Here is an 18,586-nt window from a genome sequence, read left to right as displayed (position 1 = left end):
GTGGCTCTCTTCAACATTGAGATGATTCAAACCAATTCTACTTGTACAGTGATGAAGAAAGCCATCTACACCCAGAGTGAGAACCATGGGAACAGACGGTGGAAGACAACATAGCATTCTCACTCTCTCTGTTATTATTTGCTTGCATTTTTCCCCTGTTTTTCTTTCCTTTTCTTCCTTCTTGATCTGATTTATTTTACACAACCAGATAGCTGTATAAATATATATATATACACATATTGGATCTAACGTGTATTTCCACATATTTAACATGTATTGCATTACTTGCCAGATAGGGAAGGGGTTGGAGGGAAGAAGGGGAAAATTTGGAACAAAAGGTTATGCAAGGGTCAGTGTTGGAAAAATTACCCATGCATATGCTTTGTAAATAATAAAAATGTACATTTCTTATTTTATATATATATATATATATATCTGTTTGTGTCCCTCACTTGGTTATGATTTCCTTGAAATATCAAAACAGAAATTGTGCTTCAGGCCTTACCCCAGTTATTGAGGAAAACTCAGGAAGAGAAAGGTAAAAAAGGATTTTATTTAATGCACCAACACACTAACCCAGGATTCGACCTGCAGGTTGCTTTTATATGCAGGAATAAACAATGTTTGGTATAAGGACAAGAAACTCCTGATTGATACGTGTTTTTCAATAAGAATATGAGATGAGTATCAAGTCAGTAATAGGGGAAGGCCCTATCACAGTATTATGGGGCAATGGGGTTAATGCACATAGCCTGAAAACTGACACTCCTCCAGCCTGGTTGCTCAAGTGCCCAAAGTCCAACAGTCATGGGGTCTCTCAGACTGACTCTGCACTAGTGGTTGACTTTGTACAAGGGCAGGGATTGTATTTCACCTTTTTTAAGTTGTCACCACTTAGCACAGTGCTAAGTACTAGGCATTTAATAAATGTTTATTAAATTGAATTGCCAGACTCTGTGCAAAAAGCTTTACAAATTTTATCCCATTTGATTGTCACAACAATCTTGGAAGCTAGGTCCTATTATTGTACCCATTTTATAGATGAGGGGGAAAAAAGGCAAATAGGAGTTAAGTGGCTTGCTCAGTCACACAGCTCACGTCTGCATTGGGATTTGAATACAGGTCTTTCTTGCCTATCTCTTTTACCTACCATCTCTATGGGGAATATTTAAGGAACAGCAGGATAGCCTAGGGAAATGCATAAAAGTGGAAGACAGAGAGTGATATTTTCCCTATTTTTCCATCTTAAATATAGATACATATTCAAGAGAGTGTTTGGCTAAAGGCTTGGTTCCACAGGGTTTTGAATGATTTTGCTGGCCTCTCAATTTGGGTTTCGTCTTGTTTTCTGCCTGAAGACTTTACCAGGGAAAAAGATATATGTACTAATCTCTATATACTATATACAGATACCTACACCCAAGTTGTTGCAAACCCAGTCCAAATGGCGTTGGAGGCAGCTTCTTTGATACCTTCGGTTTTTTCTGATGCTACGAACCTGCCATGATCCTACATTCTTGAAAATGAATGTATCTAGTTCACAAGATAATATTTATTGCCTCAGGCTAACTTCATGTCATCTAGTTTGTCTTTTTGCTAAACAGCTTTGATAGTATTATTGGAACAAATTGTGAGTCTTTCCGATGAGTTCCTTTCATATGAATCAAACGAAGAAGATTCCTGTTAAATCTTTTTCTCCCCCTCTCTTTTAGGACTGCCTGCATTAAGGTATTCTGCCTTTCCCTGAAGTTGAGCTTTCTTCATCAAAAATGGAGCAAATGGACTGTAAGCCCTATCAGCCTCTGTCCAAAGTCAAGCATGAGTTGGACCTAGCTTACACCAGCTCTTCTGATGAAAGTGAAGAAGGAAGGAAACCGGGACAACCCTACAACTCCCGAGAAACTCTGCACGAGTATAATCAAGAGCTCCGACTCCATTGTAACAGCCAGAGCAGAAAGAGAAAGGAAGTTGAAAAATCGAATCAAGGTATCTAGTTATTGGTTCATTCTGGCTTCTTAACACATGACATATGTTTCTCTCTTAGGGAAAATAAATACGCCTTCATACCAATATGACCCCTAATTGGCCGATGTTAACTGGTTAATAATAAACACTGCTAAATCACGTTTTGGGAGGAGGGCCCGTGCACCACCTCAGCTGAGGCCGGGGATTATGTGTACAGACGCAAAATAAATTGGGACCCAGCAATCCTCTTATTAGAATATTCAAAATGTGTCTAATCTGACAAATAGCCATTTACAGACTGAAGGAGAATAATTTCTAGTAAGGCACAAAGCAAACAGCTAAGTGCTTTGGGAGACAAATATTTGACAGCTGATAAGGTTTTAGGGCAGGGTAGCTAAGGCTACCAAATGAGGCTACACAGAGTCTCCTAACTGAAACAGTGCAGAGATAGAGGGCTGAATACGAAAAGAGGGGACCTGCTCATTCTTCAGGACATAGCTGAGCACTTCCCCCCACTCCTACCGAGAACTTCTCCCACCTCTTTTATGGATCCCTAGTGGTTATACACAGCTAGAGTCTAATCAACTCAACTGTAAATTATGAATCTCTAGCTGATTCAATGCTCTCCCCATTTCATCTATATCACTGATTTTGGTGTTTCATCCATGTGGGCACTCATTCTGGTACTGTGATACTTGTTGATTTCCATCCATAAAACCTTAGTAGGGGAGTCTAAATTCTGTAGAGTCCTGCAGTTAGAGATTTCAAATTAGAAGGAACTGCAGAAATCAACTTGTGGAACTTCTCCATTTTTTAAAGAAAAACTGAAGCCCAGAGATATGACTTGACTATGGTGACATAGGCCAAAGGCTTTCCTCTAGGTCAAAAAATATACACACTCATACTCATATCTAAACAGACACAACAAGTTAATTATGTTAACTATGATACTCATTTTTGAAATTTTTCAGAGATGTAGCTGTTTTGATTGACTTTACCCCTTTTCAGGCTATTTATTTCCTGTTTCCCTATTACTCCTGTCATGACCATCTAAGCAAGGTATTAGGCATAGAGCTGCTAAACAGTAGTAGAGAGACCTGAGTTCTAGTCTTGGCCCTGTTGCTTACTTGCTGGGTTACCTTGCTGCTTCAGTACCCTGTTCCTCTCCCTAACTGAATCAGGTTTACTGGAAGAGTTTACAAAAAAATAATGGAAAGGAGAAATTGATCGGATGCTCTCATTCATATTTATTTTTTTATTTAGGGGCAATTGCCTTCTAAATGAATGATTTCGTGATAAACTAATTACCAGACCTAGAGGAGAAAGAGCCAGAACATCCAGTCGCATAAAACTTAGGCATCCTAAATGAGGTTTTCTGAAAGATATTCTCCATAGCTAATAAAGGTCTCTGGGTGGTAAAGGTGAGGCTCTGTGCTTCTCTGGTAGGGGTCTTGAGTTAAGTTTCTACCCAATATCTGACAGGAGCTTGAGCTAAGACTAATCATTCAGAGGTAAAGAGTTAAGCCAAGGAAAGGTAAATTAGAGAAATTGCATAGTAACCCCCAAGGGTCTCAAGTAAGGTTAAAACATCAGAAATTGTTTTCTGCCAGCTATCTGGGCAGCACAGGGGTCTACAGTCTCCTGTCAGTTAGTGTTTCACTTTTTGATTTCTCAGGGATTGTGGGACAGTAAATGGCTGAGCAGTGTGCTGAGGATGAGATTTAAAGAGTTTATCCTTCTTATCTCTATTTAGGATACAGAAATCTATAATCTATAAGAACTAGGGTGCAGCTGAGCCCAGCATTATCACAGTTTTAGAAACAGGGTGACATCTTCCCAGCAATTTAGGGACTGGAAAGCAAAATAATGAAACTGCAATAAAAACCACGGGTTAAGAGGAAACAGTCAAAGCATCTTCAGGAGATTCTATTTTGTTTTGTTGTTATCTGTGACTAACTTAACTAAAGCAAGGCAGAAGACCTTAAGGTTTTGCTCCTCACGGAACAATAACAGAGCCTTTCCTTTAGTGAATTAGAGCTTACTCACTGTATTCTCCCTAACAATGCTGCTGACCAAAGTTGTGAGGTGAGAAGGGCAAAATTTCTTTTTTTTTATTATTTTATTATGGGTTTTTATTTACAAGATATATGCATGGGTAATTTTTCAGCACTGACAATTGCAAAACTTTTTATTCCAATTTTTCCCTCTTTCCCCCCCCCCCACCCCCTTGCCCAGATGGCAGGTAGACCAATACATGTTAAGTATGTTGAAGTATATATTAAATATAACATATATATGCATGTCCAAAACAGTTATTTTGCTGCACAAGAAGAATCAGACTTTGAAATAATGTACAATTAACCTGTGAAGGAAACAAAAAATGCAGGCAGACAAAAATAAAGGGATTGGAAATGCTATATAGTGGTTCACATTCATTTCCCAGAGTTGTTTCTCTGGGTGTAGCTGGTTCTATTCATTATTGAACAATTGGAAGTGATTTGGTTCATCTCATTGTTGAAGAGGGCCACGTCCATCAGAACTGATCATCATGTAGTATTGTTGTTGAAGTATATGATGATCTCCTGGTCCTGCTCATTTCACTTAGCATCAATTCATGTAAGTCTCTCTAGGCCTTTCTGGAATCAGAGAAGGGTAAAATTTCAAAAGATTCCTATGTTAAAAAAATAATACCCCAGCTTACCAATATCACTCTGTATTTATGTATACATCCTCTAGCAAGCAATAGCAGTTCTTACACATTCAAAAAAGGAGATGAACAGTTGTAGTTACAAATGTACTACTGAAGTCCCTCTTTGTGTCATCAGAGAGAACTTAATAGAGCTTTTTGGTTAAGTCGAGGGCTATTGGGTTTCCTGGATTCCCTACTGTCCTTCTCCCTGAATATAAGTCCTTTATAGTAAACACTCAGAATGCAATTGGGAATAATCTGATCTTCATCTGGAGACAAAAGACATTATAAAAATACAGACAGAAAATAGACAAGAGTTCAGTATTCCCAAAGGTAAGCAGTTCTGATCTGCTGAGCAATGATGAAGCAGGAAGTGTAAAGTGTAAAAATTCACTAGGACTCAGGACTGTTAAAGCAGACATAATCAGGGACACTGAAAAATTCTGTCTGGGTAGATCATTCCTTAAGTGGGTCACTTGTAGATGGAGTTTGCTGACTCCCACAATCTCACCCCCTCCCTTATAATTTCTACCTCTTTTGATTCTTGTCTCTTCTTCCAGTTAAGGAAAAAAAACCCATAATTCCCATCATTCCCTCCCCCTTACTGATAAGCCAACATATACTAAATAGCATACTCCTCTAAATATCATTTGTCCTCATCAAAACAACAGCCCCTTTTTGTTTTGAAAGCATGTTTATTAGTCAGTGTTTTTTTCCAATAGGCGTTTGGCTTTATTAGGTAGGCTTCAGAAAATTTTGAGTCCATACTATAGTTCATATTTATCCCTCAGTTTAGGGATAGAGCTTTTGGCAGTTTTACAAAATATGTATATATGCATATATAGATTCTTTTCCATTAACCTTCAATTGTGGACATGTACACAGTCACTGAAGTAACTTCTTCTGTAAGTGGGAAATAAATTAGACTATTAGAAATGTTATCAGATGAGAGGCAAGAGAACTGAATTCTGCTCATTATCCACTATGGGACTTTCACTGAGGGAGGTGGGGGGGAGAGGAGAGGATCAGATTATTTGACCTCTTACAAAATGCCTATGGTCAACTGCCATAGCTCCTTTGTTAAAACTAAGATCTTTTAAATTTATTAGTCACGACTGAGAGCGAGAGCAGAGTAATATCCTTGAATTTCCCAAGTAGCTATGAGTTACAGCTTCTTAGTGAAGTTGAGGCTATTGAAGGGACATTCTTAAATTTGAAGTTGACATCGGGGAGGGAAGAGAACACGATCTCTCAGAACTGGGGCCTTTGTGCACAACCTCCCCCCCCCCCACCCATTTTTACAGAATAAAACTCTTAGCAGGATATGACTTTTAGTTATTTCTGCTAACAAATACTAATTCTTCACAGTATAACTGAGAATGGTACCCTAGTTTCTTAACTTGCTCAGAATTGTTCCGTAGACTTCCATTAGCCCATAGTTTGATCTGACCATTGGGACTTTGGCTGAAAGCCAAGAGAGATTACACTGACTTCATGACAGCTGCTCCCTCCTCTGACCAGCTCCTTTATGGTTTTAGACAGCCAAGGCAACCATGAACCTCATGCCAAAGCATCATGGGGTGCCTTGACAGGAAAGTTATTCTCTCCCTCGTCGCCAACCCACCAAATGTAGGTTTTATCATAGGACTAAGAGGCTTTCCTCACCAGTCAGAGAGAGAACAGAACAGATAACGGCGAGCTCATTCCCTACCAAATAAATGGTTCAGGGCAAATTTTGACTCGATAGGGAAATTATTGGAGCTTATTTTTGGCAAATGTTGGTAAGAGGAAACACCTCGTCTGTTCTGTAAATATTCTTGTATATTTACCTTTATGTGCCAAGAAAACAGCCCTGGGGTTGACAGGCTGTATATTGTGTAGGATTCTAAGATTGGTTTTCCTGTTTTCCAAAAGGTTTATAATTCTTGGAAGAACATTAATCTAGCACTGCTCACAGTTCTTGACTCACAGAATGAATGAGCCCTTGGCAGGCCTATTTTATCTGAGTTTTGGCAGGTGGAATAGCTAGGGCAGATTTTCTGGCAGCCAGGAAGGCAGGCAATTGTTCTCGGCAGTCTCGGCTCACAGGGAGGCATCAATTCACTAGGAAAGGAGTCTAAGACAAATGCAAATAGAAATATATATAAACACAAACCAAAGACAGGAATTTTAATTATGTTAATTGCCCCATAATTTGGATAATAGGTAAGGCTGGCTGTGAATGTGATTGTTTTACTAGTAAGTTGTTGTCAATGCAAAGTCATACTTCCATGAAAGGAACATGCCATAGAGAGACTGTCTTCAAAATTGTTTCCTACTGTGGAATACTCACAAGTCAACTCAAAATTTGGAGTAAATAAGCCAAGTTGCAGATAAATACCCTGGTAAATCCGATTGCCTGATTTTTAAAACTAGCTATTTAGCAAGAACATATTTTATGTTTTTGGAGCTTAATGTGATCAGAAAACAAACAAATAAACAAAGCTTGGATCAGGAATGAGAAGCCGCATGTTCACCAACTGCTGTTGTCATTAGCTACTTTTGTCATTTGGGTCAACTCATTTAAGAGAAGATAAGAGAGTATTCCCTGCATTTTTTACAAAGTTAGATGCTATCAATTAGCAGCTACAAGGCAGGAAGCAGAGAATTCTACAAAGACGGCAGAATGCAAGGTATGCTAGAGCGGCTCTTTCCTCCAAAGACCATAGAATACAAGTTCTAAGTCCCCCAGATACAGAAAATGCATCAGGAACAAGAGGATCCCAGAATGACAGGATCAGAAACACACATCTCTGGATGTGCACATCTGGAAGGGCTTTCAAGGCCCCTTTTGTCTAATCCCTTCTTCTGACAGAGCAGGAAACTGAGGCCCAGGTAGGTGAAGGGATTTGCCCAAGACCACATATAGAATTACATTTAGATCTAGAGCTAGAAGTGACCTTGAAAACCATCTAGTCTAATTTATTCATTATACAGTGAAGGAAATCGAGGCTCAGAGAAGGAAAAGTTACTTGTCCATGATTAGATGGGCAAGTGATAAGGGCAAAATTTGAACCTTTGTCCTCTGACCCCAAATCTAGGACCCGCTGCAGGGTAGTTCTTACTGGGAAAAAAAATGAAGACTGACTCACTAGCCTGTTGTTCCTGGTGCTTACTCGCAGCTCTTGCCCCTGGCTGTACTCTGTTCTTACGGGCCACAAATTATGTTACCCCTATGGCTGCTGCAGTTTTAGTCATCTGACTTTTATCATTAAGCTTATGATAGTGTCCCAGGAAAAACATATCACCAGTGTGAGTTGACGCCTGTGAATCAGACTAGCCCTCAGGAGCTGAGGAAGAGCTAGGTACCTGCATGATAGGAATCTAAAGGAAAGAAGAGACCAAAAAGGGAACACTGCAGCAAAGAAAAAGCAGGTAATTATGGGAAGTGAGACAAAGGTTTGAAAAGGGACCAAATACAGAAGCATCTCTGAGAACTCTTCTCTGCATTGGCTTCAGGTGCAGTCCCTTGACTTCTTCATGATGAACCCTCTATCATAGATTAGCCAAGAGACCTGAAGAAGTCAGGAGCCAAGAACACAGTGGAGCCCATAAGAGTGAGACTAGGAAATGGATCATGGGCCTTCCCATAGTGGCCAATAGTAGCTCCCTATAACAGTGTTCCAACTGACTAGATGTCTGAATGAAGAAAAGAAAGGGATAAACATTTGAAGAAAAGAACCATTTCAATGAGTAGTACTTTGGAAAATAAATAAAAATTTCTTAGTGGAATCAAAAATAGCACCTTGATACAGCAATGAAACAATTCTAAAACTTCTAGAATGGCTCACAATGGTCAAAAAAAGTATCAAAGAAATAAGGGCAGCCATCAGGGCTTAAAAGCAAGAGATTGCTTCTTGTTACCTCCACAAAAACTTTCAGTGTATTTGGATTGACTGTTCCTATTTGCTTTCCACTCAGTAGAATATATACTCCTTAAAGGTAGGGGTCTATTTTATTGTCTTTGTATCCACAACACTTAGCTTAGAGCATGGCACATAGTAGGAACTTAAGAAATGCTTGTGGAATTGAATTGGTTTCCATATTTCCAGCTTCCAGATTGTCCCCCCTTATCCCTACATGTACCCCCCCACACAGACACATACCCGTCTATGCCAACCATCCTCCCTGCAGCTCTCCAAGAATCTTCCTAAATTACAGATCTGATAGTACCACAAACCTTATCAAAAATCTTCAGTAGCTCATTATTGCCTTTAAGAAAAATATAAAAGCCTTAGTGCTCTCTCTCTTTATATGTGTGTGCGCGTGTGTGTGTATATATATATATATATATATATATATATGTATGTGTATATATATATATATATATACACATATACATATTCATAGTATCTCTTCAATATACATAAAGTTATTTCCCTTTCCCACAGTCTATATTTTAGCCAGACTGGTCTACTATCAGTTTTCCAACTCAGCATTTCATCTCCCAGCCCATGCCTTTGTACTGGCCATGGCCTTATGCTTAGATAATTTTTACTCCTTACCTTAGCATCCTCTAAGGATCAGCTGAAGTTTTACCTCCTGCAAAAAACCTTCTGTAACCTCTTTAGCTCTTATTACCATCTCTCCTCAAATTAACTTTTATTTATCTATTTAGCTATTATATTGCCCCCACTAGAAAGTAGGTTCCTTGTGGGCAAGGGCTATTTTATTTGTCTTTCTATCTCTAGCATCTAACAAAGTGCCCTATATGTGATATGAGCTTTCAAATGTTGATTAAATTTATTGAATGATTTTGACTGGCTGTAAATGGCTCACACACAGTTGAAACCCCATGACAAGTGAGCAGATAAGAGAATAAGCTCTAGCTGCTGGTGATGAGTGTAACACCATATCCATAAAAGAGGCAACAACAGAGCACTGAAATTAGAGTGTGGGAAAGAGAATTGCTTATCCACTGTCATTGGTCTGAAAGATAACAACAGGAGTTTTTGCCATAGGACTGGAGAAAGACAAACGTCCCAGTTTTCCAAAAAGGGGAGAGAACGTAATCCACAAACCAGATTGGCTGTGAACTTGTCTCTGTTTCCAAGAAAAATTACAGGATATGTAGTAGCTAAAGCAATGTCAAAAAAAGAAAAAGGATGATCATACACAAAAATTAATGACTTCAACAGGGGTGGATTGTGTCAGACTAATCATATTTCCCTTTCTGATGATGAAGTGCTTAGATATAGTCTACTTACATTTTAGCAAAACGTTTGACAAAGCACTTCATGCTATCTTTGTAGATGTGATGGAAAGTTATAAACCAGATGATGGAGCAATGCAATTGTAATTGATTGAATGACCAGACCCAATGTGAAATCACTAATAATAGTTCAGTGCCCCCTTGGAAAGAGATCTTTCTCATTCCTAGTGTGGTCTGGGAATCTGTCCTTAGTCTTGGGCCCTTTAAAGTTTTTATCAGTGATTAGGTTAATGTCATAGGTCAGTTGTTCAGCCGATACAAAGATAGACAAGATAATAGACAAGATAACTAACTTGGATGTCGGAATCAGAGTCTAAGAAGATCTTAATAGACTGGAAAGTTATGTGAAACATATAAGGACATATAGTTGGAACAAATGTAAAAGTCCTAGATTTGGATTAAAAAAAACAACATCTCAAGAACAAAATGGGGGAGTATGGTTATCCTGATCGCCTGAAAAGATCTGGGGGTTTCAGTGGACCACAAATACAGTAAGAATTGGCCATCTGATATATTAAACGGATGGTATACATTTCCACACAAAAAACAGTTTCTGCATGATGAGTCCCTTGAAGTTAATCTTTGGTGTTGCTTCTTATATGTTAAATTTTCTATTAAGTTAGGGTTTGTTTGAGAAAAAGTCCTGAAAATGTGCAGTTTTGTTGAATGTCCATTTTTTTGTTCAGTATTGTATTTAGCCTTATGATATAAAACTCAGAAACCTATAATGCAGTCTTAGGTTGCTTGGAGAGGTACAATGCTCACAAAAGGAAAGGTCAGTAATAGGTCCTGAGGAACTCTGAGAACAGATTATATCTGGGGGCAGTCAAAAGGGAACAAAGACCTTAAGGACATGCTGTGTGCGTACTGGCTGAAGGAAATGAGAATGTCTGGTATAAAATAGGAAAGATTTGAGGGAGGATGGGAGACAAGAGAATTACGTTCAGTTATTTGAAGGGCTCTGATACTTAAGAAGGATTAGACTTATTCTGCCCAGCCTCAGAGGTCCGAACCTGAAACAATTCGAAGAAAGGGTGTTGAGGCATATTTCTAGGAAAGAGCAGGAAAAACTTTTTAACAATTAAATTAGAGCCTAGTTTTTTGTTGTTTTTTTTTAAAAAGTGGAATGGGTTACCTTGGAGTTAGTGAGATCCCCCTCATCAAAGGTATTCCAGAAGACAGAGGCATTTTGTAGGGGATGTTGTAGAGTGGATTCTTGGTGGACCGGCTGGCCTCTGAAATCCCTTCTAAGTATGTAATTTTGTGACCTTCCAGTCTACTGTCTCCTCTCTAAAATGAAGAAGTTGGAAGACTGTAATTTTTGAGCTCCCTTCTACTTTTAAGTCCTATGATACTCTATAGGAAGTTTACATTTTTTCCCTTCAAATTTCCCTCATCCACTCACCTAACGATCCTTAAAAAGGACCTCCACTTCATTTCTTGCCTTGTTAATCTGCTTATTCATCCATTACCTCATCTCCAAAAATAGCTGAAGTACATGCTGCTGTCTCTGGGCTGGAGCCAAAGTCAGGCCCTTATTACATATTGCCTAGACTGTTGCAATAGCCTCTTAACTGGTCTTATTTGTGTGTCCTAGCTTCTCTCCTATCCTGTAACCTCTTTGCCATCTGGTGGCAACAAAATGCTAACTGTAGATTTATACTTAAATGAAATTATATAAAGGCTAGAAGTAGAAACAGTCAAGTTACTGTCAGAGATCTGAAGCTATGGAGTACTCTATATGTTACGTCATTTAATTCTCACAGTATTCCCTGTGAATTAGTAGTTATATCTATTTTACTGGTGACACAATTGAGGTTGAGAGCTACAACAACTCGCCCAGGATTACACAGCTACTACGGTAGGATTTGAACTCAGATCTCACTGACTCTGAGTCCAGTGCTCTTACCCTCTGTACCACCTACCTTCCAGCCCCCTTATTTTACAGAGGAAGAGACCAAAGGCTGAGGAGATGAAGTGCCTTGCTTCAAGTTACAGTGGTAAATTTTGTGGTGGGGGTTGTTGCATCATTCAGTCATGGCTCACTCTTTGTGACCCTGTGGACCATAGTTAACCAGGCCCTTCTATCCTCCACTATCTTTAAGGAGTCTGACCAAGTTCATGTTCATTGTCAGAGCATGGTTGCCGATCCAGATATTCTAATTCCCAAACCCAGTACTTTCCACTGTGCCCTCACACAGATAGTGGCAAAAGAAAGCTTAAATGCAATTTGTTCCTCCTCTTTACTATGCTGTACATGATTTGCTTTAGCCCACTCTGATTTTGGACCCAGTTTTCTTTTTTTTAATGTTTTTCATTCTTTATTTCTTTTTTTGAAAAGCTTTTTGTTTTCAAAATATATGAATAGATAGTTGTCAACATTCACCTTTGAAAAATCTTGTATTCTAAATTTTTTCTCCCTCCTTTTCCCCCACTTGCTCTTCTAGATGGCAAGAAATCCAATACATGTGTATAATGTGCAATTCCTGTATCTATATTTCCACAATTAGCATGCTGCACAAGAAAAATCAGATCAAAAGGAAAAAATGAAAAGGAAAACCAAATGCAAGCAAATAACAACAAAAAAGTGAAAATACTATGTTGTGATCCATACTCATTCCCTCCCCCCCAGTCCTCTCTCTGGGTGAAGATGGCTCTCTCCATCACAAGATCATTGGAACTGGTCTGAATTATCTTGCTCTTGAAAAGAGCCATGTCAGACCCAGTTTTCGAGGACTATCTGATAATGAAAACAGGATTGCCTTTACTGTGAAAAGGAGCCCCCCACACTAAGAGAAAAGAATTCATTATATTGTTGAAGAATCCCCTTTAAATCTTAGAGATGATTCAGATTTCCAATAGCATCATGGGTTTACGAGATTTAGTGCATTTTTACCTAGAGAGGAAAAAAAATTCTAGTCTAAGTACTCTGGGTATGTAGCTGAGATACTTAAAACAAATCTACAAATTCTTACAATGCATCATGCACCTTCTTTTTGTCTGTATGGAGGAAGACTCATACATCTAAAGTGAACAAGGCAGATCAAGAAGTGCCTATAGTTCAATTGTGGACCCCAAAGGAAAATTTCAAAAACCTTTCTTAATCACTTTTCATCACAAATATGGGTGTGCCTCACTTTAACAAATTCCATGTACAGAGTTAAAGACTTAAAGACTCCATGTATTAAAGAGAACCATGAAATCCCCTCAGATTGTGAAATCAACACAAGTTGGCTCTTCTCAGGCAATTGAGTTATTTCCAAGTCATATATTACTTTACAGAGAAACTAGAGGCAGAGAATAGTTAGGACCCATCACCATCTTAAGATCTTTCAGGAATTAAGATAAAGCTCCCCTTATAAAAAACCAATCTTAGTGGATAAAATTGGTTTTCATTCAGAAACAACTTTTTGAAAATATCTATTTTTTAAGTTCTATATCACCTCTAAATGGCAATTCTGTGGGCTGCCCTCTCCTTCCTTCTATTCTTTGGTTTATGATTCCCTACAATCCAGAGGCTCATGCTTGAGCCTTAGGTGAAATCTGCTCTGAAATAAACTTGTATCATTACCATTTGGCCTAGGTGGTACTTTGTGATTAAGATATTGTGGAAGAATATTTGATTTTGCTTGGTAGAGCAGATCCAAAGAAATGAAGAACTAGTCTGCTCTTCCTTCTCATCCAACAATCAAGAATCTATTAGTTATCTCCACCGTGCTGGGCATTGGGGCTACAGAGATAAGAGAGAAATAGTCTCTGCCCTCAGACCTCTTTTGTTCTAAGTGGGGAGATAATATCTATATCTATATAAATAGAGAGGGGGGAGGGGGAAGGGAGGGAGATATAGAGATATACAGATAGGGAGAATATATATATATATATATATATATATATATATATATATTCACAAAATATTTATAAAGTAGATGTAATTGGAACGGAAAGCATTAGCAGCTGGGAGTGGAGCCAAGAAGGCCTTCGTGGGGGAAGCAGACTTTGCTTTGAGTCTTGAAGGGAATCAGAGATTCTAAAAGGCAGAGCTTGGGGGAGAGAGGAGCATTTTAGACACGAGGGACGACCAACACAAAGGCACAGAGATGGGTGATGGAATATTTTGAGGAGTTCCGAGTGAGCCAGAATGGCTACAATGTGTAGAATAGTAAATGTAAAAAGACTGGAAAGGTTGCTTGCATCTAGGTTGTAAAGAGCTTTAAATGTCTAACATAGGAGTTTATATTTGCTCCTGATGGCAGCTGGGAGCCATTGGAGTTTATTGAGTAAGAGGGTAACATGGCCAGATCTGTGGCTAAATAAGGGTTGGCTGTGTGCTTAAGAGTTTTATGTTCATCCCAAGACTGTACCGTTAGAGTATTTAGCCCGCTCACCAGATTAGGCCAGAAAAGCATATGTAATCCTGTAATAAAGATGATTGGGGTAGGATTCCAGAAGAGATGAAGTAAGCTCAAGGAAGTTATCTCCTAGAAAAAAAGGTAGGAGAGACACATGGTCACACAATCACAAACTGTTTTAAAATATGAAAGTATGTTACTAAATCATTATAGTGTCCACAGAGTGCAAAAGTGCCATATTTCCATAAGAATTGGTCAGAGAAAGCCTGGAAGAGGAGATGAGCTTTGAACCAAGTAGTGGTGAGCATCCAGGATTGGTAGACAGGAGGGAGAAGGGCACTACCAGTATTTGAGGCCATGGCAGGTGCAAGGTGTGGAGACAGGGCCAAGGGAGCCGGTTGGTGAGGCTAATAAGCCTTGATCCTGACTGGAGCAGCCTTATGTTGGAGGGTAAAAAGGAATGAAATTCTTGAAGTGAGTGTGTGTGGAAGCCCTTATTAGACCCCCAAAAGCCAAATGGAAGCGATTGCTTCATGATCTAAAGCATAATAAAGAGCCTCTGGACCAGTTGATAGAAAGCCCAGATCGACGTGTTATCTTTTTGAACTGGAAGAGAGCAAAATCCAAATGAGATCTAGGATTTTTTTGAAAGAGTAATTTTATATTCATGTGACCAGAGAGAAAGAATTTTACATGTCTGTAAAGACACAAGTGTAAGGCCCACTGACAAGTCCCATCAGGAAATCATCTTGTCAGAAGGCTCTTGGCCTGCCTTTTTGTCATCTCTGATACGGAACTGGCTCCATACACAAATACAGCCTGTTCATTTCCAGCACTTTTTGCTCATTACAATTCCAGAAACGTGGAAAGTTGACAGAAGATAAATCTTGACTCTGTTGAATGTGTGAAAGCCTTCTGGTTTGAAGTTTCCCCCCAAAGGGTGAAGCTTCTACTGTCCTGGCAGTACAAATGGACCCTCATGCCATGCTATTTGGGGTCCATCCTTTTAGGAGACTGGGAACTATTTCCTTTTTATTACTCTTGAGTCTTTGACTAGTTGACCCTTGAAGTCTTTTAAGGCAAGTAAGAAAGCAGTTAGAAATGGGCTCAAAGGCAAAAAAAAATCCACTTCAAGAAGGACAGGACCAAACCTTTTGTGAAATTCAAAGGTTAGCAGGAAGATTCATTTCTCCAGCTCCAAGTGAGACATTTTACAATGCTTTGCTTTGGTTCTCAAGTCCAATAATGTCTCCTCATTAATGGTTGAAGCAAATGTTTCAAGAACCCTGAAAGAATGCCCATGCTGACACCCAGCCGCTCTAAATTGCTGCTAGCCTAACTCTGATGACTTAATAAATATGTAGGACAAAATCCTCTTTACTAATCCAAGGGAGGAGGGGTGGGGTTTTTGAGAACTAGACCAATCCAGGGAAATGCAGTATCTTTACCTTCATGTGGTTGATTAGAAAGCCCTGTTTTAATGTTTTTTTTTTCATTTTTAATGAACTCTCAGAGTAGTTTACTACTTGAAGGGATCACATAATGAATCTTTTTCAGGGTAAGAATTATATCAGGCTTCTGTTAGTGTCTGCTATGTGATAGATTGGACAGTCCTCTGGCTCAAGGCTTATTAAAGCTTCTTTCCCAAATTTAGGATTTCTTAAAGCAAGTCATATCTGTATACAGGTAACTTAAGAGTTCAACCAGAGAAGTACATGGAAGCAAGAATACTATGGTGAAGTGTGCGTTGCAGGTCAACATATACATTGTGTGTATACAGTTGGAAATAGGAAATAGGGTTATGCTCAGAAGTATTCTGGTAAGAACTTGAATATATATATATATATATATATATATAGAGAGAGAGAGAGAGAGAGAGAGAGAGAGAGAGAGAGAGAGAGGGGGGGGGGAGGGAGGGAGGGAAAGGAGTATGCTCATTATATTTCCCATAAAGTTCGGGGTGCCATACTTTAGGAAGGATGTTGATGAACTATAGTGCATCCGTTGGAGGGAGACCTTGATGAGGAAGGGCCTCAGGATCATGCCATATGAGGTTGTACCAAGTTAGAGTGCTTAATAATGCCAGAGGATAGGACCAGGAGCAGTAGGTGGAAATTGTTGAGAAGAAGATTAAAGCTCAACATTGGGGAAAAAATATCATATTAAATAGATCTGTTTCAAAGCAGGATGGGCTACTTAGGGAAGTGGTGGGTTCCCTCTCAGTGGAGATCTGTACATGGAAGCCAAATGACTAAGTCTTATAAGATATGTTGTGAATCAAAGAGCCACCGCCTGATACTTGGGATAAGTGTACATTACCAACCTAAAAATCCCCACTCTTGATCATTTACACATCTGTAAACTGTGTCCATTATATCACAATCTCCAAGCTAAAATGTTGGGAACTCATTTTATTATACTGGATTCAGAATTCTGTGGATAATATGGAATCATTCCTGTCATGGCTGATCAGGAAAAGGAGCCAGATTGTGAGGGAGTGGGTTCTGTTTCACATCCTGTGATGTAGTTATGGGAGTAATCTGAAATACTTATTTTGGGGTTACTCTCAAGATGGCCTCAGGAAGTAAGCATCACTGGATTATTTTACAACTAAATCTACTCAGAAGAAGAATGGTAGGGTTCCTAATCTAGAGAGATTTTTTCCTTCTTTGCAAGGTTATAATAACTAGGAATGGTAGCTCATAATAAGCCCCAATCAATATTACCATTGAACTAATCCACATAAGTAGCTTAGCTGCTCAGGAGGTTTCGGAACAGCTAAAACAAAACAAAAATCAGTCTCGAATGAGTTGTCCATGTTTCAAAGGAAGTGTTGAAAGTTGTGGCACAGAAGCTTTTCTGAAAGCAGAGATATGTGCACAGTCTTACAAGAATTGTCTTAGCAGATAAATACATGAATTTAATCTGTTCACAATAGCATTTCATGTATTTAAAGTATGATCAGGTGTATCATGATGTCTTTTATCTGTCTTTCCTTGTAGTAGCAGTAGGGAAGTGACCTCTGGTAGTGGTAGCAGTGGTAGAAGTAATTATAATAAGAGCTTACATTTATATATTACTTTACATATATAAGCTATCTCAAAAAAATTAGCAGCTTAAAACTATACTAAGACTTTTGGGATGTCCTGTATCATATTATTTAATTTTCACAAAAAATCCAATGAGGTAGTTGCTATTATCTTCCTCATAACAGATAGGGAAACTAAGACTGAGAGAGGTTAAGAGACTCGATTAAGACCACACAGATATTAAATATCAGTGGCAAAATTCTAATGCAGATCTTCTGGATTTCACATCCAATCCACCTTCTACTGCCTTGCTGTGCCACCTGGGTACCTCAGGTACTTTATATTTTCACATCTGTTATTAAATAAAATTATCCATGTAAAAGTACTTAGTGAACTTTAATATACTATAAAAATGACAGCTGGTATGTTTTTATCCTAATATAATAATAACAGTTGGCATTTCAATACATCTAAATAGATTCTTAGATTTACAAAGCGATATTAAGCTTTAGACTGATGAAGCCAAATATTATCAGCCCATTTTCTAGATGAACCATTTCAGTTACTTTCCTCACTATATCAATGCTACCTAACTAATGTGTGAAGAATGGACCTGCAGTAACACAATGACTCTTCCTTGCTTGCTCGCTACTCTGCTCACTGCCATTCATTGGCAAGACAGCTTTGGCCACAGCACGGTGTTGTTTGTTTTTTTGTTTTGTTTTGTTTTGTTTTTGTTTTTTGTCTACCTAGAGAAGAAAAGGCTTAGGTAGGATGTGATAGAATAAGCCTTATTTTTGGACCACAGAAGTCAGAACCAGGAGCAAGGGGTGGAGACTGTGTTATGCTTAATGTTTGAAAAAACTTTCAGTCACCTATCCCAAATGCAAGGAAATGACTTCAAAGGAACTGGGTTCTCTCTCACTAGAGCTCCTCATGGGAGCTGCCTGACGACTTTTTTTTAAATAGTATTTTATTTGTCCTAATATATGCAAAGGTAGTTATCAACATTTATCTCTGCAAAACCTTGTGTTCCAATTTTTTCTCTCTCTGTTTCCCTGCCCCTCCCCAGACAGCAAGTAATCCAGTATAGGTTAAACATGTGCAATTCTTCTAAATATATTTCTATATTTGTCATGCTACACAAGAAAAATCAGACCAAAAGGGGAAAAAACACACAAAAAATGAAAGAAACAAACAACAACAGGTAAAAATCCTCTGCTTTGCTTCAAATTCAGCCCATGGTTCTCTCTCTGGATGCAGATGACTCTTTCCGTCACAGATCTATTGGAATTACCTTGAA

General features: G+C 38.7%; 1 protein-coding gene across 4 annotated transcripts in view; it reads left to right on the top strand.

Annotated features, from left to right (window-relative positions):
* TENM1 (teneurin transmembrane protein 1) overlaps positions 1 to 18,586 on the top strand; it is a 784,948-nt gene that overhangs the window by 231,224 nt on the left and 535,138 nt on the right. For all 4 annotated transcript variants that reach the window (XM_031945150.1, XM_031945147.1, XM_031945148.1 and 1 more), the window contains one exon: positions 1,713 to 1,986. In XM_031945150.1, the coding sequence (XP_031801010.1) occupies positions 1,770 to 1,986 (217 nt within the window). In that variant the 5' untranslated portion in view covers positions 1,713 to 1,769. The remainder of the gene's footprint in view (positions 1 to 1,712; positions 1,987 to 18,586) is intronic.

This window comes from Sarcophilus harrisii, chromosome X (assembly GCF_902635505.1).
Source record: "Sarcophilus harrisii chromosome X, mSarHar1.11, whole genome shotgun sequence".
Classification (NCBI taxonomy): domain Eukaryota; kingdom Metazoa; phylum Chordata; class Mammalia; order Dasyuromorphia; family Dasyuridae; genus Sarcophilus; species Sarcophilus harrisii.
Note: the sequence above shows the minus strand (reverse complement) of the source record. Positions and strands in the feature narration are given on the sequence as shown.